Source organism: Hypanus sabinus, chromosome 3 (genome assembly GCF_030144855.1).
Source record: "Hypanus sabinus isolate sHypSab1 chromosome 3, sHypSab1.hap1, whole genome shotgun sequence".
Taxonomy (NCBI): domain Eukaryota; kingdom Metazoa; phylum Chordata; class Chondrichthyes; order Myliobatiformes; family Dasyatidae; genus Hypanus; species Hypanus sabinus.
Window position 1 is genome coordinate 34,411,330 of NC_082708.1, and position 24,650 is coordinate 34,435,979.

The following is a 24,650-nucleotide window of genomic DNA, read 5'->3' on the forward strand; positions in this document are numbered from 1 at the left end:
GTAAGTAGAAATGAATAGGTAGAGGATTGAAAGTGGAAGTCGTGTGAATGCAAGATAAATGTTTTGAAATGAAACTTCCTGCCCTGTGTTCAAAACAGAGACCCCAAAGTTGATGTTTAAATACTGATAAATTATATGGAAAGCATTTGGTCATATTTACTTTTTTTTATCAATCAAACAATGAAATTGGGTTATATAAACTTCTGTAGAATTACTTCTTAATAATCTGTATTAGTATATGATGTAAAAAGTTGAACACAGAAAGGCTGAAATTTATATACTTTTTATTCATGTTTTGAGTTATTTCTCCTCCTCATGTTTTGAGTTATCTCACCTCCAAGATAGTAATACAATATTCGTCAGTTTCTGCATCCCAGAGCCAACATTGCTCAGAGTTTGGCTAGGACATTTTACTTTACAATCTAAGTTGATGCTGGATTTACTAGACATGGAAACTGGGTGTACATCTCCCAGGCATTTTGAATGATTTTCAAAATTCAACAGTAATAACAAAGTTCAGTGTAAAAACTGGCTGTGGATGATACTGATTTACTGTTCCAATAAAATCAAGCTAGAAGGAATGGAAATGCTATATAATGTTTTAAAAATCTGAGGAATGAGAAACAGATGTCTGACCAAAATTATCCTGTAAGTGTTCACAAATTTACTCACCGTTGGCACATCCAAGGTTTGCTTGGCATTCCTTCCCCTTTCCTTCTGACCATGCTTTCTTTACGTCCTTCATCATGTAACTTCCACTTTTCCCTACTCCTGAATTGCTAAGCTTTCTTTCTCTGGACTCTACATCCAGTAAATTTTTACTGCATCTTTACTTCCTTGTGTCCATTCTGCGGTTTTTGACTGTTATTTGCCATGGGCTCTTTCCTCGTGCAAACAATGGAAAGTTGGTGATGTTGGGTCTGCTGTCTCTGGGAGATTTAAAACACAACAGATACTGGAATCTGGAACAGAAAAACTGCTGGGGAATGCAGGGGGTTGAGCAGCATCTGTTGGGGGGTGGGGGAGTAGATTAAGAATTGTTGATGTTTTGTGTTAAGTCCTCGCAGCAAGACAGAGTGGAGAGAGAACATGGCGACTGCAACGGGGAGACAGGAAGAGGTCAGACAGATGCCAGTACGTAACAGACAGAGTGAAGAGGGATGAACGATGATGGATAGAAGGAACCAGTTGGAGGAAGGGTGAAATTAGGAGGTAGACACTAGGTAATGATGGGCAGGATCTGAAGAGGATATATAAGGAGCCAGCTGAGGGTGGGGAATGTGAGGGTGAAGGTGGAGACAAGGTGATAAGTGGGGACAAAGGCTACCAGTGCTGGAATCTGATAAACAAGGAAAGTGATGAAGGACTGATGGAACAAGATTGGGGAGGGGATATGATGAGTGGCACATAGATAGTAAGTGGATGAATTCAGGCAGGCAAGGGGTATGAATCTGGTGATAGGTCATGAGACAGGTGTGAGGATTATGGGAAAGGGAATAAAATAGGAAGGCAGAAGGGAATTAGAGGTAAGGGTTATCTGAAATGCAGTTTTTATAACATTCAGTTGTAGAGTATCTGAGCAAAATATAAGGCATAAACACTCAGTTTTGCATCGGACTTCACCTTTGCAGTGGTGAAGACTAAGGATGTACAGGTTGGTGGGGCAATAGCAAGGAGAGTTTAAATGGCATGCAATCAGGAGTTCGGGATGGCAATTGTGAATGGAGCACAGGTGTTCTGCAAGCCAGATGCTTGGTCTTCACTTGGTCTTGCTAATGTAGAGGAGGCCACGTTGAAAGTATGGAATGCAGTTGATGAGCTTGTGGTAGGTGCAGATGAATCTTTGCCTGTTTACATTCTTGAATTGTGGTGAAGGAGGATGTGTAGGAACAAGTGTCCTACATCCTACAGTTAGGAAGAGATTATATTCACTTATTGAACATAAAAATTAAATATAATCCACAAGGGAAAGAGATAAGCAAGTTTAATTGCCTGGCATATTTACAGTTAATTGGATACAATAGGTATGACAGACAGAGCCAATTCTGAAGTTAACAAGTGCCATCGGGTTCTACATTCCTGCTATTTTAGATGGGCATGCTCTCCAGAAATCTGAAATACATATTTTTGTCAATCGATGGGTGGGGCCAGTTTGGGCCCATTCCATCTCAATGTTCCATTCCATTCTCAAAATAACACGTTATGGATTATTGTGTCATTTAGTTAAAATGCTAAAAGTAAAATACATTAGACTGCTACTATCCATAGCAAAGACCAAGTATTAGCTTGATGTCAGTAATTAGTAAGATCATGTCAAACAATTACTTTGCTCTCAGGTTTTGTGCAGTGTATGTGTATGAGAATGTAACGTAGGGTTGGGATGCTCTCTCTTTACATCTCCTGTCTCTGGTTAAGTAATGCAAATACTATGCAGGAAGGAATACAGTGAATGCAGCAAAATGCTCAGAAGTACACACAAATGTGATTGGCTACTCAATTACCTTGCCTCTCTTGCTATTGTTGTTAATTGCTTTCAGAACTAGCAATGCACAGTGTTGGTTACAGTGAGACTGAGTGATAGTATTCTCCTTGGTTATGTTGTCCCTGTTGTTTTGGCAGTCTTCTTTCCGCCTTACTCTGTTTGTCCTGCAAACCTACTAGTCAATTATTGTTGTATATTTATATTTCCTACTTCCCTACTTTTCTTGCCTCCCCAACTCTGCCCAATAGAATGCAATCTCACCGAAAGTACAGGAGCAGCAAGAGTGTGATATTTTCACTGCCTCCATCACCATCCTGACTTGTAACTAGATTTTCATTCTTGATATATATCACCTTATTTGAAAATATGCATCTCATATTCTGCTTTCCTTTTCTTTATCAGTGATCCTTTGCTGAACTCTAAAACACTCCCATTCCTTGGGCTTTTTAGGCATTCTTCCACATCGGTCTTTCAGCCTTTGCGGTGTAGTTTGGGTTTTAGGAAGTGTATTTCAGTCATGACCAAAGAATATTCCTCATAATGTTACAAGAAAGAGTTGTAAATAAATGAATATTACCATATTACATTCAAATGACAATTTAATTTAAGCAAGGAGGCTATAGATACAGAACAATAAATTCTTTTAAAATGTTCAATATAGTTACTAAGGTTTCCTGTTGAGAAGTGCAGTATTTTGTTCAGGGAATTGGTAGAGCTCATGAATTCACAATAAATTTCCAGCAGTATTTTTTTTTTTTTTTGCTCTTTGCACTACTTATTTAATGTATTAATATATTCTTATTGTAATTTTTAGTTTTTTTAGCTATTGCACTCTATTGCTGCAAAATAAAAAAGTTCACCAAGTGTGCCAGTGATATGAAATTTGATTCTGATGGTGCAAACCTCATCTAATGACTTGATATTTGCAAATTTAATGGATATAAAAAGGGGAAAAACAATTTGTTTAGTGAAACATTTTGTGGTTAATGGTTTACTTCTGAAATGTAACTACCAGCAGACAATTTGCCTCACATGCATTAAGTTATGAAAGACTGTTCAGTTTTTTTTTGCTTGTTAGTTGAGGAAAGAATGTTTGCCAGTGTTCTAACTTTAATCATTGTCAAAGATCTATAGGTTCTTTTAAGCTCACGTGACCTGACATATGGGCTGTCAGTTTATAATTGGATTTGAACATTTACATCATGGCAGTAAACTAAAATGTGGTTTTGGATAAGTGTTTTAACAAAGCTTTAACCCACTGCATTTTAAATGTACATTGAACCTCATACATGTTCAACTGTAGATCTTTTAGGTCTTTAGCATCTGTACTGATCTCCTGAATTTCAATTGTAAATTGTTGTTTTGTACACCAGGTTCCCTATAGGTACAAAAGCAGAAGCTGACAGGTGAGTGCCCTTGGTTTTCTTCTCCACTTTCTATACTTAATGTTTTCCATAAGGATTTACTGTTTTAAAATGCATCTTGTTGAACCGCAGGTTTGTAAAGCAGTATTTTGAGGTTTTGCAGCAGGATACCAAATGTCCAGTGAAGATTTCCCATAATTCAGCTGGCTCGGTGAGTCAGAGTCATTTGTCTCCTGGGAAAGAAATTGAGGTAGGTGCATTGTAGTATTTTTACTTGTTAAATATTTAAATATTAGATTGGTGTTCAGAATTATTTGTTAAATCTCTCCATTTTCTTAATCAAGTTCCTAACCCATTGTACATGTGTCCCCACTATATCAGTTGGTGGATTTTATTGCTTTAAAATATTGAAGAAATCACAATTCAGATGATTTCATTAATGTAATTTATTATTTTAAGTAATGAATCTCAAAGTGGTCACTCTCTGATCTCTAGTGCACTCAGCATCTATATTACAGAGAAGCTGAACAAAAAGTATCAGTCTCCCATATAAGATTCTAATACCACTGGTGGTCTTAGTAATTGCAAACAAAAACAAATGCTTTTACCAATTCAAAAATTTAAAAATCACTAGTTTCATATCTGAAGGGTAACTCAATAACTTAATGTATTAAAATCATAATCTGATCAATAAAATAACAAAAAATTGATAATCAGAGCAAGTAGATTTCTTTTAGCCCAATCAATGATATTGTTCCACATGTTCATATTAGAAACTAATAGTACAATAAGGCTGCATTTTTCAATAATTAAAGTAAAAAAAATGCAAGAAATACTCATCAGGTTAGGCAGAATCTGGAGAGAGAAAAAGAGTTAATATCTTTGGTCAATGACCTTTCCTTTGAATAGGCTAAAGTGTTGAGTACTGAATGTGTAATATGCAAAATTAGAAGAGGTGCTGTCCTTGAATATAATGCTGTAGGAGGCCAAGGAAAGAGATGTCACAAATAAGATCAGAATTAAAATGACAAACATCTGGAAACTCAGAGGCACCCTTGTGGACTGAAGGGAAATATTCTGCAAAATAAATCTATTTGAAGTTTGGTGTAGAAGTTCCCACTTTGTGAGCAATTCCAATTTAAATATACTGCGTTCACATTTCCTACACAATTTTTTTTCATATTTTCTTCTGATGTTTGAGACTTCTCAAATCCTCTTGATCTATGGGAGATATTTTTATTAGCATGTTTTGTCTAATATCATTATTATTTGTCTTTCTGGTCTTTGTCCTATCATGCATTTTCCCTTTTGTTCTCTCTGCCCTTCCCCCATTTCTCTTCTTGTTAACATTTTTTCCTTGTTCTCATGATCATAGATTTGTACAGCATAGAAATAGGCTTTTTGGCCAATATGTCTATACTGATCGCACATGCCTGCATTAATCAGTACCCCTTTGTACCTTGTTCAAGTATCTATCTAAATGCCTCTTAAGTGTTTTTGTTGTTCCTGTCTCTACCACTTCCTCTAGCAGCTTGCTCCAGATACTAACTACTCTATCTGTGGAAAAAATCTACAATTTTTTAAAAATCTTGATTATGTATATTCTACATCAATTACACTTTCTGATTAGCCATATCTTTTATGTTTTGTAGCAATCTGAAGAAATTTCTGGATCCGTCCAGTCTTCTATACTGGGAAAGGGCGTAAAGCACAGACCTCCACCCATTAAACTCCCTAGTGGTTCCAGTGCAGGTTCTTCAGGTAAATACTTGTGGTTGAATACCAACTTCATAATCATGTTTTCTGATTGCACATATATCCACACGAAGCAATTGCATCTGGAAAAAATTGTTTTAAGACCGTGACATGTGTCAAAAAAGCATTTCCTTGCCCATAAAGACTTTGCAAAGCGTCACTTAGAAGATGGTGTAAAGGTGTGGAAGAAGGTCTTTTGGTCCGATGAGACTAAAGTGGAATTTTTTGGCCTCAACTCTGAAACGGTATGTATGGCATAAATCTAATACTGTACACCAGCCAGGTAACACCATCCTTACTGTTGAGCATGGGAGAGGTAGCTTCATGTTATGGGATGCTTTTCAAGCAGGAACTGGAAATCTGGTCAGGATTGATGAGAAGATGAATGCTGCTAAATACAGAGATACCCTGGTTAAAAACTTGCTAGCCTCTGCTAGAAAGCTTAAGCTGGGAGGAAGATCATCTTTTAGCAGGACAATGACCTAAAGCACACTGCCAGAGCAACCATGGAGTGGTTTCAAATGAAGAAAATTAATGTTCCTGAGTGGTCCAATCAGAGTTCAGATTTTAACCCAATTGAACATCTCTGGCAAGACCTCAAGATCGCTGTCCACTGCCACTCCCCAACTCACTTGGCATAGCTTGAGCAATTTTTCAAGGAGGAAAGGGCGTATCTTGCTTATAGCGATATATCCAAAAAGACTAATGGCTGTAATAGTTGAGAGGTGGTTCAACTAAAGTACTGATCAAAGTGGGATAAATATTTTTGAACCGACATTTCTGTTTTTAAATTTTTAGTTTCTCATGTTTATAATTTTTTTTGGGGGGGGGTGCTTTACTATGAAAAAAGAGCATGTGATTCAAATAAAAATACTCAGTTAATTTGATCAGGATCCCTGGTTGTAATACTCATTTATGTGAACAAAGGAGTGAATACTTTTCCAAGGCATTAGCAGTACAACTCCAAGGATCAGTATTGTTCTATCCTTGAGTTAGAGCATAGAAGCAGCCCATCGAGCCTGCTCTGCCACTCAATCATGTTATAAAAGTTAAACAAAATATCCCCAACTGTAAAGGACTAACTTTAAAATTATTCACATAGTTTGTGTAGTCTGGCTGTCAAATGTGTCAAATGGTTGACAAATCTTTCAGATGTGTTATTATGACAAATGAGAGATAGTTTGTTAAGCAAGAATGTGAAAGTAAATCAGAGGTTAAAGATAAATGAGATTTATTAGACTAAATAGTGTATTTTTGTTCATTAAATTTCCTTTGTGCCCATCTTTTAACAAATCTAAACAGAGAACTAAAGGCCAGGAAATTGATCTATTTATTTTCTCAAAAGAAAAGGATGCCCAAGAGAAGACCAGAAGTAAAAATGGGGAATGGAAAATTATATGCAATACCTTGCCCAGATTTAAGTGCAAGTTCCTTTTTGTGTTGGACTGAAATATATTTGTGCTCTTTATTTTAGGAAATGTCTTTGGTACATTGCAACCAAGTGGCCATCTGAAGTCCACAACTCCCCCTCCTACTACCACCAAAAGTGCTAATCTGTCTCGAAAGCATTCAGTGGATCAAGTCAACATGCTCTCACCACCTGCCATGTCTCCTGTGGGCTCATCGCAAAGTGAGTGGAATAACTAGCAACATATATGTGGCTAGTTCACTGTTAATGATGTGCATAGGCATCAAGAAGCTAAATTGATTTTCCTTAAGAAATCTTTTGTGATGAACGTGTGCCAGTTTTAAGTGTGTAATTTACTTTGATGTATATAATTGTATGATACAGCTTTTAAATGTTTGTGTACTCAGAACAGTTAAAGTGAAAATAAATGAGTGCTGTAGATGAAAAAGTAAGCTTTTACACATTGATATAGTTGAGTGTGTAAAATAATTGATGGTTTAAAAAAAAACTGTGATAAAGTCAAGGAATCACATCACTTGAACTTGTGTGCTTAAAATCTCTTAGATAAAACAGGGTCAGTGCATTCATTCAGTAAATCACTATGACTACAGAAAATAAGGTAATCCTCAGAATTAACAATTGTATTAATTACTGTACCTGAATCAGAATTACTTAATATGCCCAGAACATGTTTATTTAGAGTCTCCATCATAGTAAAATATCACAGGACATTTATCAGGTTGTATTGGCTCCAGGCCACATGTTGGCAGCTCTCTTTATGTTTTTAAGGAGAATATTAACGAAGACAGGGGAGATTGAAAGGTTCAAGAAAGAAAGCTAAAGAATTTGAAAATTATCTTGTGTGCAAAACCCTGGAGTAATAAAAATCAGAAAAACAAATGGGCTGGAATTAGAGCAGCCTAGTGGTCCCAGGATTATAAAATTTGATGAGGTCACGGAGGTAGGGTGGGTCAAAGAATTGAAGAAACTTGAAAATGTGAATGAGTATTTTAAACTATGTTGTTGGACAAGGAGTCACTGAAATAAGCAAGCACAGAGGATTTGAGTTACTGGAAATTAGTGCAAATTAAAATGCAGCTTGAATCCGTTGCAGTATTTTTGTTTGTGGTTCACAACAGGATGTAACTGGTGCAGTTCAGCAGTGGGTTCAAGGCATTGCTTGGGATACTTTTGAATGTTTTATTCATCAGTTCCAATAGTTCAAATGAGCATAAATGTGTTTGACTAACAAAGAGTCACAATTATTCCCTAAACCAGTGCCAGCTAAAATTGTATTGGATGTTTGTAGAATGTTTGTAGAGAATGGCTGCCATAATTATCATTATATATTGTGGTAGTTCACACTGCAGTGCTTTGAAGTGTTTAGGCATGAATAGTGCTATATAAATACACTGATTTATTTCATTGTAAATATTTTGTAGCTAAGATGATTCTTTATTATGCTTCTGTTTTAATGAACTTGTAAGTCACTGTACTTTCACACAATGACGATAACAGCATCAAACTCCTCTATAATATACCAATTCATTTAACAAAGAAACATTAAAATTAGGGCTGTCAATTAATTAGCATTAACACTGCAAATAAAACTATCTGAAATTGTAACATTTTTTTTACTTGTTAATCGTGTGCATTGATGCAAAATGGTTGCACTGCAGTTTTCAGAACTATATGTAATTTCCCACAATACCTTTCAAAGTCTTCAAGTAAACCATCGCTTTGCTTTGGATGTCCCATTACTTTCATTATGGCTGTTGGCTCTACAACCGCTCCAATCAAGTCCCCTAGCCCCCACGTCCACGCTAAATCCACTCCAGACTCCTACTGACTGACCACTCACAAGTACTGCTGCTTCTAGACCTGATTAGCAGTCCAGTCCGCCTCCTACTTCCATTGCCTTAACAGCCTGCATTAATCTTAGGCATTAAGATGAAGGGAGAATCCTCTGACCCTAAACTCACAAACTCCAAAGCTGCTGACTACAGGCAGCAGGAACATCTGTAAAAAGAAAAAAAAAAGGGCATAGGGAGAAGAGTGGAAGAAAAGGGGTTAGGGTAAGGATAGAGATGGGGGAAATAGTATAGAGGAGAAGCATAGAGCTTAGATTTCTTCATGGCTCTCCCTTGCACCCCTGCCCCTCCATCTCTGTAAATTATGCAAGAAAATAGATCTCCAGGGAGTATATTGTGACATTAAATTGATAATGATTTGTTTGGACTTCGACTCTATCTCCCACTCCCTCTCCTCCCTCCCTCCAATAAATACACTGTTTTTAAGTGCACCTTTCAAAAATACTTGTACTCAATCATACTTTAAATGAAGCGCTCAAAACTACTATTATTATGCATTATTAAATAGTGTCATTAATTACAGTTGCTGGACAGCCCTATTCAAAACTCAGATATGTCTAATATTTGAGAATATCTTTGTGAAAATACATGTGACACTTGTTAAAAGTAATTGTCCTATGGGAAGTTTACTTTTAGAATTCAGTGCAGTACAGTGCAAGGTATTGAATTGTCATGATCTCTATTTATAGGGCTACCGTTTGCGCATTGATGTAAATGCATGTTAATTTTGTGACATCCAATGTGTGCGTGCCCTTAGATGTCTAGTTTATTTCTACATCAGAGTGGAAAAACAAGTAAAATTTTCCCCCAGTTGAATTTATTCTGTTTAGGGTCATGCTCTTTCATAATGACTTTTCAAATATTTTCTATAGAGAAATGCAATTACAAGTGCTTTGTGGAATTAGTGAGAAGGGAGTTACATATATTAAAATTGGAAGGAACATTATCATAAGTGTCCAGTGTTTGATTTGTTTTAAAATACTGCTAAGCATTATTAAACTAAGTGTTTAAAATATTATTTTCTCAGTAATTAGCCTACAAAAGAAACCTTGTATTGCTAGGGCAATGAGCATAAGTCAGCATTAGTCCTTAAATAACTTTACATTCAAAATTTATGAAAGCCTTGCATATCACCATTTTTGTAAGTTTATGCTAGACCCAACCATTTGAGAACAAGAGGCAGTAAACATGAGTCAAGAGTTTTCTTGAATGTTACAGGATTGTATAAATTTTAAAGTTAAACACTATTTACAAATGGAATCAAGATTGATGCAATCTTCATGAGTATTCACAACATTTCCCTATTTCTTCTAAAGATTCCAGCTGAGACAATATAAACTTTCTTGAAAGATAATGGCCTATCCAAAATATGGATGAATGTTTTTGAAAACTGGGTGTTGAGAATTACCATGCTCTAATTTCTGTGCATTGAAATGCCAAAGAAGCTAAATCATGAAAAAGTTAACATAAAATTTTAAACTATCTTCATTTTTTCCATAAATTTTCTTTCAAAACTGAAAAATAAAACAAAATTCTCATGAAGTTCTTGCTCTTATAATTCATGTTATACATGTTAATGCTACCTTCAATAAATATTTTCCATAGTTAGAGATAATATATTTCCATTATCATAATTTATCTTGTTTTACTTCACCATTTTTAAAATTTATGTCTGGCTTACACTTTCAGTTACATAAAATATGAAATACACAGAAAAAATCTGTTGGATGCAACATCTACATCCCTGCTTTAATTGTTTAATTGTTACTTAATTTTCTCTTCCATCTTTCCATGTAGCTAAAGGGTTACGGATTAGGGTTTATTGCCTTTATTGAGTTTTCTAGTTAAGCTCAATTTACACTGAATGGAATAGCAACCTTCCAAGGTGAATAGCAGGGTTTTAAGAGTGACCTTCTGTGGCAAATTGACCAGACTATTCAGCCAGAACTTTGATCTAACATTTCTTCTGCTATGGAGGTAAATTGCCTTGGAAAAGTGGAGATACCTTCAAAAATAAATGTGTTGTCTCAATAAATTGTTCCATAAAACTGTTTTTTCTGTTAAAGTGACAGAGGCAATGGTGATTAAATTTGAAGTCCAGTAATTTTCTCCTGACACCAAGATGCTTTGGTGAACATGTTGCGTATTTCCAATGGTGGAACCAAATTAGGTTCAATCCTCCAAGTGACATTTCCTTATCTATACTGTTGTATGATTATTTAGCATTTTCATTGTACATGGACAAAATTACTGAGATTGTTTCCTGTGTTCATTAGATTTAGCATGAGGTAGTATGTTTTTTAGAATGCAATTTGTTTCTTGTCTTGAAAATGTGGGTGTTTCTGTGTTGTAGCTCCTCCTGACATTTGGTATCAATGATATTAATTCGACTTTGTATCAGAAAGGCAGTATAATGAGCAGATAGAGTGCATAATATTTCTTTAGTATTCATTTGGTACATGCTACAAGGCTAATATCAATTCCCTATCTCTATTTGGGCACTTTTCAAGATTTACTAAGTATACTAACTAATCATGTATACACTTAAAGTCGGTAAATCTCTCCAAGCATAACGACTTCAGTTGTGCAGGATAGGCTGTTCAAAATTTGCCATCATTTATAAATTATTGAGAATATATTTACTACTTGAAATAGCCCATCATTTTTTAAAATGAAAATAATCTCAGGGAGTCAATTCTTTTGGTATCCTCCTCCTAACCCTCCTTGGGGCACTTTTTTCACTTTCTGCAACTTTAATTTATCTGCATCTGTCAACAATATACACTCTTTTGAAATTCTTTATTTGACTTGTAGGTTAAATTGCTTTATATTGCTTCATGAACCATGAAAGAATATTGAGGGGATTGTTGACTACTTTCAACCCGTCTGTGTCTTTTGTGTTCCATTCTATTTAAATGGACTGCTACTGTTTGTAGAAGGCCTTACAAAATGCATTAGTATTGTAAGTGACTAAGTCAAAATGTCGTATTTGCATGACTATCACAACTTGTTATTTTCCACTTTGGATTTTCAGGCTGTCAGTGATTAGCTTTGATAGCTGAAGAAACAGTATTCTGAGATTTTCAGAGCATCTGATCAATTGCTTTTTTGAATTTTGGATCTCATAATACTTATTGGAGCCCCTATTTCACTATTTAGTCTCGTGAATGGAATTCATATTTTATGAAAATTAGCTTCAAAGCTTTTGTATATAAGTATAACTAAACTACTTTCGATGGGCACTAAAAAGAGGTGGGAAAGGCAGTAACAATTTCATCTGATGGTAGAAAGACCATGAAAAATAATCTTCATGTTCGTACAATGTACATTGTTTTCATTATAATTAGTTGACTTGCTGACTTCTCTTGAATTGATCTTGTTAACATAATTACATGTATATAAAAAAAGACAAAGTCTGAAACAAAATGAGAAGATACTAAAAATCTGCAGCAAATCTATCAGCATCTGTAGAGAAAATATAGATTAATCCCTTTGGAACCGATCCTTTTTCAGAACTGGGGTATGAGCAAGTAAACATATTAATACATCTCCACACTTCAGCTTCTTAGAATACAACAGCTTATGCCTCACAACAATTGATGGTGACTGTATATTACATCAGTTTTTGTATTTATACTGACTAATAACACCTGAAATTAAATTAATAATTTTAACATTATTTAAGTCTTTGAGCATATAGTCACAAATTACATCTTGGTTTGGAGAGTTAATTTGCCATAAGCATCAGCAAATCTTATTTCGCCCACTATATTAAAGGAATATTTTTAGAGTGCCTGTAGAGCCACTTACTTGATAGAAGGGTATTAAAAATGGCATCAATCCTCTTTTAGATAATAGTGGGGTGACACTGTTTATAAATGACACAAATTTTTGTTCAGATCTCTTTAAAGTAGTTGATTTGGAAATTTGTAAAAGTCTAAACTAATTAACTCTTCTGTTGTTAAAATATATTATAAAAAGCAAACTTTGCATGTTAGACTATGATCCTACAAAAATTATTACATATGGTCCTTGCATTTTAGAAGTAAAATTTGGAAGACCTTCAATAAGCTTGATATGTGCAATCATTATTAAAATGTATTCTTATCTATGGTACAAGTTGTTCTCATCAATAATCTGTAAAATTATCAATTTTATAGTCACTAAAATATATTAGTAGTACACAATAAGGTCATTTTGCTTTTGCATGTATGGCCACTATGGTATATGTATTGCAAGATTACCATTTGGGAGAATGTGTAAGTCTATTTAACCCAATGGTGTTTAATGTATGGCAAGAACAATATTAAAAAAAATCATACAATACTGTATGCTCTCTATTAAATATTATTTCAGTGTGCATAGGCAGAGCATAAAAGTTGCAGTAAATTGATTTAGATTACACATTTTTTCGGAAGCAGTGTCAGGTTTTTTTTCAAAGTATAGCTTTCTAAGTTGTATACTCCATCTGCAATGTGTGAAACGATTGTATCACTCAAAATAAATGGAAAATTATTTGATTTAAAGTTTGCATATGGCCTTGAAATGTGCTTGACAGCTATGCAATTGCAGGTCGTTGTGTCTATTCTTTTGAAACACATTTCCTCCCTCAGCATTAACATTAAATGCTTTTTTTTTTGCTCAGTTTTGCATAAAATCTTTACATCAGTTTTAAAGTAATAACCTGGCACTTTTTCTTTTCTTAATGAGCAGGATCTGGGACACCCAAGCCATCTACCCCTACACCAACCAACACCCCTTCATCAACTCCACACCCTTCTGATGCTCAAACCCCCGTATCTACAGCCACTCCCACAGCTACCCCTTCTATACAAGAATCAGGCCTCAACCCGCAGACCCTTTTAACCCCTTTTGCCCAGCAGCAGTTGGCGCTCAGTCAAGCTCTGCCAGTAATGACCATTCCTCTTTCCACCATGGTAAATTCCATTACAACAGGGAGTTCATCCACCCAGGTGATGACAAACCCAGCAAGTCTCAACTTCATCAATGTAGTGGGGTCTGTTTGGTAAGAAAATTTATGAATCTTTTAGTACATTTAACTGGATATATAAACAATGATATTGAAGTGAAATGTTATCTGTATTTAGACTTTTTAGACTTTTATTGTGGCTCGTTCGGACAATATGCTGGTTAACTGCAAAACACTAAAATACATGTACCACAACAATACACCCAGAAATAAATACACTGTGTTTGTGTTTTACTACATTGGTCTTAATGAAGGGTCTCAGCCCAAAATGTTGACTGTTATTCTTCTCCATAGATGCTGCCCGAAATGCTGAGTTGCTTTGGCATTTTGTGTGTGTGTTGGTCTGGATTTCCAGCATCTGCAGAATCTCTTGTATTTGCCTTCAAAGATTCCTCTTATTGTGTTATAACAGAGCATTCATACCACATTGTGCGAAGCCACTTTATCTTGTCTTTGTAACATTTAATCTTCTATGATTGTAATAATTTTCCTTGGGTTTACCTTATTTTGGTTACTTCAGAGTTGTAGTGAAAGGGTTTAAACATTCAGTTGCATGAAGGGATCCTCTCTGTCACTAATCATAAAATCAGTCCCAAGGAGTAAGCAAATTTGCACCCAACTTCATTAGATAGCTTTGTGTGTTTTCTTCTGTGTACCACGCAATGTAATGCTTCAGATTGTCTTGGCTTCACAATGGCATAAACAAAGATTAATCGATATCAGTATTTCGTTGTTTGAAAATAGTGAAGATTTGTAACGTCATATGCAGTTACTACCTGTTTGAACATTTAAAATTTTCATTTTAAAAATGCATCAACATCAGGTGAAGTTTGGTAATTGTTTGGCAACTTCTGAAATGAGAGTTGTTGTCAAACAGAAAATAAATCCAGATTTCACAGACCTATTTAATCTTTGATCTACCCTGAAATGTTTCTGTTCTAAAGTATGATGATTGCATTTACTGCCTAGAATGGTGTTAGTCATATTTTGTTGAATGATTTTCTTCTTGTGGAAGGCATTCTCTGATTCTAATGATTCACCTAGCAATTCCTTTCTAATTACTGCTACTACCACCACCCTACATTATGATGACAACACCGCTACTGAACTATATTCACTAATGTTTTTTATGACTTCTGGTGGGATTTATTTTCTACAACCCTGTTAGGTTTTAACTTTCCCAATTCTTCAACTGTACAGTATATAGCATGCTTATCCAAAACTAATGCTGAAAAAGTGGTCAAATAGCTGAAAGGAATAAGAGACATACGGACAATGCTTTTGTTTTTTTTTTCTCCCTTCCAGTGGAGCACAGTCATTAATGAGTGGTTCAAACCCCATGTTGGGGAGCAATTCTGGTGCCATAACCCCTACTGGTATAAACCTAAGCAGCATTATACCACCAGCAGGACTGGTGCCAAGCTCTCTCCCAGCTGCTATGCAATCTGCAGCCCAAGCAGGTCAGTACTAAATAAACTATACTGTTAATAAAGTGTTTTTAACAATTAACATTGAACTCTGGTTATCTTTGTTTTCTGCGCATTTCCAGATTAATTTGTTCAGGTTATGCACTTATTTCTCAGTAAAAAGTTTTATCAGCATAGTTTGGCATTGTGTAGGAAGCTGTATAAAAAGTAGTACTATAAAGATAGTAATAGAAATAGACCAGAATAGTATGCTCCAGAAGTAGACCTATATATGTTAATATGGCAAGAAAACCAATAAAAATGTAGTATTTGTTCAGTATTAATTTTTAAAATGGCAGTCTTGTATTTATTGCCACATAATATGGACAGTGTTCTTGAAGAGTAATGAAAAAAATACCTGCTCGTGGTGGAAATCAGGAATAAAAGCAGAGAATACTGAAAATTTGCAGGTTTGGCAGTGTCTTCTGGAGGCTGCCAGACCTTCTGAGTATTTCCAGCATCCTCTTTTTTTTCCATGCTACAATGTTTTTGTTAGATACATGTTCTGAGGCCTGTGTTGTTACTCCTCTCGTACTGTTGAGATTATAAGATTATAAAATCTCAACAGTAATTTGTGTCTTATGCTGCAAACATTTAAGCCAAACTGACAACATAGCAGTTGATGGACAGTTCTGAATGGATATATTCTCTGTTACTCTCACCACAAGGAAGAAGCCCTTTGAAAGGTTAAACAGATTTGCACCACTTCCATATCTGCTTTCAGAACACCTGCCTAGTTTTTAAATTGATAGTGGTGGATTACAGTTTAGATTTAACAAAGTTAATATGACTACAGGTAAGAAGAGTCTGATATTGGTCATTATTTTACTATATGGGATAGTAGGGTGAGAAGTCATTTAAAACTGGTTTCAGGTCATACAGGTTCTTGTTTTTTTTCAATGGGGTATGGAATCAAAGGAGCTCTCTTCTATTTGTAATGTCATAATGATGTCTATATTTTTTTCATATGGAGTTATTCTATAAAATTATTTCTTCTTGCATGGTTGGACATTATTAAATGCTTTATGATAGCAAAACACAATGATATCTGAAACTGAAAGTATTAAAAGATGAGCACAGGTTTCATCGGCTAGGTTTATATTCCATTAAATAATGACAATTAGGAGGTGATATAATTCATTATGTATAATGATAAGGATGGGGTAGTTATTGATAAGCTTCATCCTCTGAGGGAATCATAATAATAAAATCAGTGTTCCAAAACTTGGCATGAAATTAGGATGCACTTTTGAACTTGGAATTGTAGAAATCTGAAGGACTAGCATTCAAGAAACTGCAGATTTGAATTTAATTGATCAAGATCGGTAGACTTTTGTTGGTTAAGAGCATTGAGGGTTATTGAACAAAAATGGATGAATGAGGTGTCTTGAAGCAGCTGTGAACTAATTCAATCAAACTGAATTGAATGTTTCAAAGTGTTAATCTGGAACTAACTCAGCAGCAGAGAACTTAAAAGCTGTTGAAATTTACAACAGCTTTGAATTTGTTTCTATGACAGTTAATTGGTGAAGTCAGCTGAATATCTGGATAACTGACTGCAGTATTTTGCTTATTGTAAATATAAAGAAAGTGCCTAAACAGAATAAATTTAGCTTATTAATGCAAGACTCACAAGTTCAGCTTTCAGGCATTTTAATTGAAATTCAAATTAAAGTGAACACATTTTCAGAGATCTTTTAAAATACAGTAACTTGATACTTTATAAATAGTTTACATTAATTCTGAATAGCTATTTTAAGTCTAATTGGATTTCTAAGCCTTGATTAGAAATCCAAATTGATTAGAAATACAATGTGCTTAATCTGATAAACAAATCAAATGTAATATTTATTATACTGCTTAATTACAAAATTTGTGCTTGATGATTGGTTAAAGGATCATTTTTCTTGTTGTTGCACCCAAGACTTTTTGTCTGAGCTGACATAATTTCTGGTGTGGACCTTGCAGTTGACAATTACTTTTGGTCCTCATATATGAGCCGTAAAGTGCAAATAGAGATTTCATTAAAGAGGGAAGAGTTAATTTCATAAGAATTCTTCATGTGATTTGAGTGCCGAACCTAATTGATTTCCGCACTGTTGCTGGATGCCAAAGATCCTGGCTGATGCTAGAGTAAGATTAATATTTGAATGTGCAGATTGACCCCTAAAGAGATTGTAACACCTATGTTCAGGTCAGCAGTCACTTCATCTCATAAAATACAATGTTCAATCTGACTATCTAAAATTTGGATGCAAGAATCAAACATTCGATGTGGATGCCATTGTATTTACAAAGCAGCGAAGATCACATTATACAATGTATACATTATACATATTTTTCAGCAGAAGGGTAATGAGATGTGCCAGGACGGCATGATAGGCCAAACGGCCTCTTTCCATAAATTTTTTGATTCTATATAATTCAAACAAAAATACACAATTTCTGCCTCAGCAGAGCGCCAGTGTTATATAGCACAGAAAAGGACCTTTAGCTCAACTTGTCATGCCAAGCGAGGTGCCTTCCTCAGCTAATCCTGTTTGCATTCATTTGGTCAATAATCCTCTAAAAACATTCCTATCTGTGCACCTGTGCAAATATTTTTTAAACATGTTAACTGTATGCAATTAGCTTCTGTGAAAATCAGTCCCTCAAATCCACTTTAAATCCTTTCTCTATTCACCTTAAATCTATGCCCTCTAGCATTAAACTCTCCTATCCCGGGAAAGCAGGCTGTGACCATCTACTTTATCAATGCCCATCATGATCTTATAAACCTCTGTAAAATTACTATCCAGTGTCTCCTCATAACAGAAGCCCTTCAGTCCTAGAATTTTTTTCTGCATCCTCTCAAGTTGCATCCTTCCTAGTATGGCAACTAGACTGCATACAAAATTCCAGGTGCTATCTTTCCGATATCTATACCGCTGTAGCGTCACTTCTTAACTCTTTTACTCAGTGCCCTGATAGGTTAAGGCAAGCGTGCTATATGCCTTCTACAACCTTTTGTCGACCTGTGTCACCACGTTCAGGGAAACATGTATGTGCACTTAAGTTTCTCTGACCTACAGCACTCTCTAGGAACGGCCATTCTTTCTGTATATTCTGCCCTGATTGAATGTCCCAAAATGCATCATTTTGAATGTATCTTTTAAATAATATCTGCCATCCCTTTGCCCACTTTCCATGTTGATCTAGATCCAGTTACAGTAGCTTTGACACCACTGGACTTCGATTATACATTCATATACATCCTTGGCAATTATTCTCAGTGCCAAAACTTGTTTTGCAAAGCAGTATTTTTCTGATATTGATCAGAATGTAAATGTACTGAGGCATTGCTACATCAAATTACTTGGATTTATCAAAGGTGATACAATACCAAATTAATTCCATGTAGATTTTAGGCTCCAGATGAATATTTGAATTTCTCTCAGATCCATGTGCTAAATCATTAAAAATATACCAGCATCAGGACCTTTCAAACTATTTAGAATGACGAAAAACTACATAGTTTGAGGATAATGCATGTAACCATATGTTGAAGAAGGCCTTGCACCAGAACATAACTGCTTTTGAATCAAATAATTTAATTCATAGTACCTAATATATCACTGCTTTCTCTGCAGGTGGTTCATTTGTTGGTTTAAAAAATGCTCCTGGTTTCAGACCTCTGAATTTGCTTCAGGTAGGGTTCCTTTATTATAGTGTCATCCATTATTTTCATTCATCACCTACATATTCAGGTTATTGTGCCATAACTTATCTGAGGTGGCTCATGTTTCTAGCTAGTATTTTTGAAATGCAGAATATGGCATGTTTAGAATGAAAGGTAAAGTACCAGTTCTGATCCGAAATTAACTTGAAATTCAGAATTCCTAATATTACTACCACATTCTTGTTAATCTTTCATTTCTCTTGATTTAAAAATTTTACCAGAACAAAATGAGTATGGGTCTTGAACTTCAAATGCACCCTTCCCCAACTTAAGTGTTAAAAGTTGACATAAAACACTTTTTAAATCACTGATTGGACAAAACTTCTATTAACCTGTAGTTTATTCTTTGCAAATTTGATAACACTGTATTGTTTTTAGGTATTCAGATGCCCATATACATTCTTAGCACTTATTTTTACTATATTCCATTCAAAAAGTATATTGGTTGTGACTTTAATGTATTCTCAGGTATTAAGTTCTTCACATTTGCATGTCTCACATTATTATCTGAAAACAATTCTGATTTTTAAAAAAACAAACTACTTTTCACATTTCTTACTTGGATCAGCCTGCCACATCAGACAGAGGTGGAGTTGGTTTGGGACACGTGAAGATGAAAATAACATACAAAGTTTCCTAACCTATTGTTCCAGTGCCCTTCTGTTTAATTATGTCATTTATGAGGTTACTTTAGAACAAGTGACTATAGAGCAAACCCAATGACACATAACCTAACATTGCGAAGTCTATCAAGGAAAACGAGTCCACCTCAGGACCTCTTCCAGAACTGTCATTGTTACTCTAACAGGAAGGTGACACTCTTGTGTACAGGTACACGTGAATACCATTATCAGAGTACTGAATATGAGCCAGCAGATCCACAATAGAAAATAACTGTAGCTTTTCCTCTCAAAGATGATGTTCTTGAGTAGTTTATTGTCTTTGTCACCAATTTTGCCTTTTAGTGGTGCACTGATGTGCTTTGCTTTTAGTCACATTTTAACTCTTTATTAATTAGATTCCAGTTTCCTGATCTTTACAATTATGTACAGTACATAACATGAAAAAATGTATACAATAACCAGTTTTTTAAGTGTATATTGCCATTCTTGGCACACAGTGAAGTGGTGTTTTTCATATTCTTCTGTGGAACGGATTAGTGGCAAGGTCGAAAGTAACATTGATGTAATTTACATTAACACTTTATTTGCTAGGGATAGGGGCAAATAAAGTTGACCCCCTCTTTTGTACTCTATACACACCCAAATAAATATTAATATGCCCTATAGAACTCTAAAAGCATTAACATGAATTAACAAGCACATCAAAATGTCTAAATGCTTTTCAAAATAATGTTGGCTAAGAAACTACTTCCAGTGAAACTCAAGAGCAATAAACCTTTTGAAGTTAAAAGGCACAGCTCTGTACAAAGTTTGCTCTATTAGAACTGTGCACAACAGGGAGCCACTGGCACAAGTGTTGTAGAAACTGATCACAGACAGCGATTGATTCCTCAACGTGTACATTTATATAGATATATCTATTACAAAAAGTCAAAGTATGGCACAGGGCCAGCTTTACAAGTACCAGATCTACAGATAGCAATCAGTGGATGAGTCCTAAGTATATTTCAAATTTTATTTCTTGCTTTTTTTTAATATAATGTGTACATTCCTTCCAAAAACACTATCCACCATGTAGCAAATATTATGTTCTGGTTAGGTAAGCTTCTAATGGTTGCATCAGTTTTGAACCATAAGATAAAAGAGCAGAATTAGGCCATTTGGCCCATTGAGTCTTCTCCAGCTTTCTATCATGGCTGATTTATTATCACTGTCAACCCCATTCTCCTGCCTTCCCCACGTAACCTTTGACACCTTTACCAATCAGGAGCCTATCAAACTCTGCTTTAAATATATCCAATTTCTTGATGTCCACAGCCATCTGTGGCAATGAATTCCATAGGTTCACTATCCTCTAGCTAAAGAAATTCCTCCTTGTTTCTGTTCTAAATGGAAGTCCCTCTATTCTGAGGCTGTGCCCTCTGGTCCTAGACTCCCCCACTATAGGATACAAGCTCTCCACATCCACTGTATGTAAGCCTTTCAATATTCTATAAGGTTCAATGAGATCCCCACTCATTCTTCTAAACTCCAGCAACTACAGGCCCAGGCCCTCATGTTAACCATTTCATTCCCAAATCTCGTGAATCTCCTGTGGATCTTCCCTAATGCCAACACATCTTTTCTTAGATAAGGGGCACAAAACTGCTCACGTACTCCATGCAGTCTGACCAATGCCTTATAAAGCCTCAGTGTTACTTCTTGCTTATATTCTAATCCTCTCAAAATAATGCTAACATTGCATATTCCTTCCTTACCATTGATTCACCCTACAAGTTAACCCTTCGGGAATCCTGCATGAGGACTCCCAAGTCCCTTTGCAACTCTGAATTTGAATTTCTCACCATTTAGAAAATAGTCTATGCCTCTTCTTTGCCCATTCTCCCCAGTCGCTGTCCTTTTGCAGACTTATTGCTTCCTCATCAATACCTACTCTTCCACTTTGTATCATCCACAAACTTAGCAACCAAGCCATTAATTCCAGCATCCAAATCATTGACCTATAACATGATGTCGACTCCTGTGGAACACCAATAATCACAGGCAGCCGACCAGAAAAGGCCCACTTTTTGCCTTCTGCCAGTCAACCAATCTCTATCTATGTTACACACTGTCTATGCTACTATCTTTTCTGTAATACTATGGGCTGTTATCTTACTAAGTAGCCTCAAGTGCAGCATCTTGCCAAGTACACAACATCCAATGACTCTATTTTGTCTATCCTGTCATTTTCTCAAAGAATTCCAACAGATTTGTCAGGCAAGATTTTCCCTTAAGGAAACCAAGTGTCTCCAAGTACCCCAAAACCCCACCCTTAATAATGGACTCCAGATTCCCTATGCTGGTATTCACAAACATACCTTTTGTTCTAGGCTATCTTCACTTGACTCTTTAAAGCAACAAAAAACTATTTTGCTGCAGATGTTCAAATTGTATCCTGTCATGTCAGTGGAGTTCATTCTGAAGGTATTGTCATACTTTTCCAACTCTGTGATAAGATATGACTCCAAAGAATCAACAGTGAAAGCATTCTTTCAATCTACCACAAGTTGTCTCAACTAGTCCTTCCTCATTAAAGTTGTCATGATGATTGGTAGTTGTATCAGTTGTTGATCTAACAATTAACATGCAAAACAATTGTATAAGGCACGATTCAAAAAGGCATGAAAATGCAGTACATGGATAAGCTTAATTAAATATATACTCACCCCAGTTCTCACTCCGTGTACCAAGATTACAGATTTCGGCTTATTCCAATAACTTGATAAAATAATCTGTCAGTTTCTGCATAACATCTTTAAAGAAGATTTTTTGTGTCATCTTGCACAGTGCAAGAGGATTTGCCACTATACTATTTGCTTCCAGCTCAATTGCCAACATTAGCTTTAATATTTTATGCTTGCATACTGGATTATTTTGAACTCACAAGCTATCTTGAATGTTGTTCATGTTCAAGAAACTGACCATTCATCTGATGTACAAAGTGAATGGTTCCCAGCTCCATCATGCTTAGGTATGACAAGTTAGGGCAGTGATGTTGTCCCCATATTTAGCAATGTAATTGTTAAAACCTGGTGTATGGAATAGTCCAGTGATAGATAAGGCCTCCAACAAAAGATTCCACAAGAAAAATCAGTGTGTATAAACACTGAAAATTTCCCACATGAGAATCATCAATATCATTACCTTTCAGCAAATCATTCAACCAGTCACTAGGATGCATTGTGGCACAACAAATTATATATCCAAAGAAATGGTCATTTGCAAATCCACACCCTTGTTACAGAACATTGAATGTCTTTGGAAAAAGTTTCAGACTGTCTGAAAACTTAACATTATCTTGGTATCTAATAGTGCATAGCGCGCGTGCACACACATTCTCCTTGCATAATACTACCCGATTTATTTTTGATCATGAGTGGACAGCATAATAATGTCATTACCTTTAATTGTTCACTTGGAAATACTCAAGGAAGGACTTGTTCCACTAATTATATATATACACCTATAAAACTTGGAACTCCATTTGTTAACCATTTAACCATATTTGTATTAACTAATGAAAGAGCAACACAAATCCCACTGAATACTAAGGAAAGAACAAAAATCTAGTTATTTTTTCAATTTATGTTGATTTTATCAGGAAGGAGAAAAGTGGAGAAATAAAAAATTGTAATAGAATTGATAAAAACATACTGGAAAGAGCTGATGTAGTTGAGGATACCAAATCCATTAGGATGGATATTAGACTGATAGATATCCACTAGAGGCTATTATTTAGTGAGAATGCTAATAACATTAAATGGAAGATTTTTAATAGGAGATTGGCGCAGCCACATTTGCACAGGTGAGAAAAGATCTACATACAAAGCTAGACCTCTCTATTGATTAAAGATCTATTTAACAGTATAATCTAGAGTAGGCCCTTTGAGCAGGGTCACCCCAGCAACCTCTGACAATCCTGATTTAACTCTAACCTAATCACAGGCTAATTGGTCATTGTAAATTGTCATATCTTTGGAATGTGGGATGAAACTGGAGCACTCAAGGGAAGCCCATGAATTCTATGGGGAGTACATACAGACTCCTTCCAGAGGATGTTGGGATTGAACTCCAAACTGAGACACCCCAAGCTGTAATAGCGTCATGCTAATTGCTACGCTGCCGTAACTGAGTAAATGTAGACTTAAATAAAAGTCATAATAATGCAGAACCAAGCTGAAAACAAAGTAAAGAGAATAGAAGAAGGAAATGAGCAGTGATTGAATGAATAAACATAGGTCGTAACACAGTACAAGAGAAATGAAAAAATATGACAGAAGGCAGTACACACAAAATGCTAGAGAAACTCAGCAGGCCAGGCATCATCTATAGAAATGAATGAACAGTCCACGTTTCAGGCCAAGATGCAGTATTCAATATAGAAAAGTCATTTTGTTCAGCAAGAAGACATACTCCATCACCAAGGCTCTGGCAACCATTTTTCAATTCTCCTTAGATATAGGCACAGTGCTGAGGAGTGGTGTTTACAAATGTTTCTCAACTTAATTTAATGCAAAACTAATTGTTATCAGCAATATATGCATACATAAATTATTTACCTCATCAATGTTTTTCTCATCAGACAAATCAGAATATTGCATGATTGGTAAATAAATTATGATATTAATATTGTTGCTTTGCAATGAAATAGAATATTTTACTGAGATGTATCAAACAAAAACCGGTCAACTGTGCAAAGCATTATCAACAATCTGCCTTTCTCGGAGGATAGTGGCAAAGCCGAATTAAAATTAATTATCGTTGATCAGGATCTGATGCCAGGTTATTTGATATACACACTCCACGTGCAATTGAAGTACTACATGCTCTACAGTGAGATCTAGGACTTTGTTCAAAAGATGTTATAAGGTTTATTAGTAGAAGCCTAAACTGAAAATCCTAATAAGTGGTGTGACTTGAAGGCATTCCAC

The 24,650-nt window shown here is 35.5% G+C and overlaps 1 protein-coding gene across 9 annotated transcripts in view; it reads left to right on the plus strand.

The window, feature by feature from the left end:
- The window catches only part of supt20 (SPT20 homolog, SAGA complex component), a 63,709-nt gene that overhangs the window by 31,597 nt on the left and 7,462 nt on the right, over window positions 1-24,650 (plus strand). For 8 of the 9 annotated variants that reach the window (XR_009511113.1, XR_009511114.1, XM_059964058.1 and 5 more), the window contains exons 15-21: window positions 3,856-3,888; window positions 3,979-4,096; window positions 5,499-5,607; window positions 7,076-7,231; window positions 13,594-13,906; window positions 15,176-15,330; window positions 18,966-19,024. Coding sequence is in view for 6 of the 9 variants with exons in the window: in XM_059964058.1 (XP_059820041.1) it covers window positions 3,856-3,888; window positions 3,979-4,096; window positions 5,499-5,607; window positions 7,076-7,231; window positions 13,594-13,906; window positions 15,176-15,330; window positions 18,966-19,024 (943 nt within the window). In the remaining 3 variants the exon portion in view is untranslated. Of the gene's footprint in view, window positions 1-3,855; window positions 3,889-3,978; window positions 4,097-5,498; window positions 5,608-7,075; window positions 7,232-13,593; window positions 13,907-15,175; window positions 15,331-18,965; window positions 19,025-22,049; window positions 22,144-24,650 lie in introns of all 9 variants that reach the window. The other variant, XR_009511115.1, reaches the window with a different exon arrangement.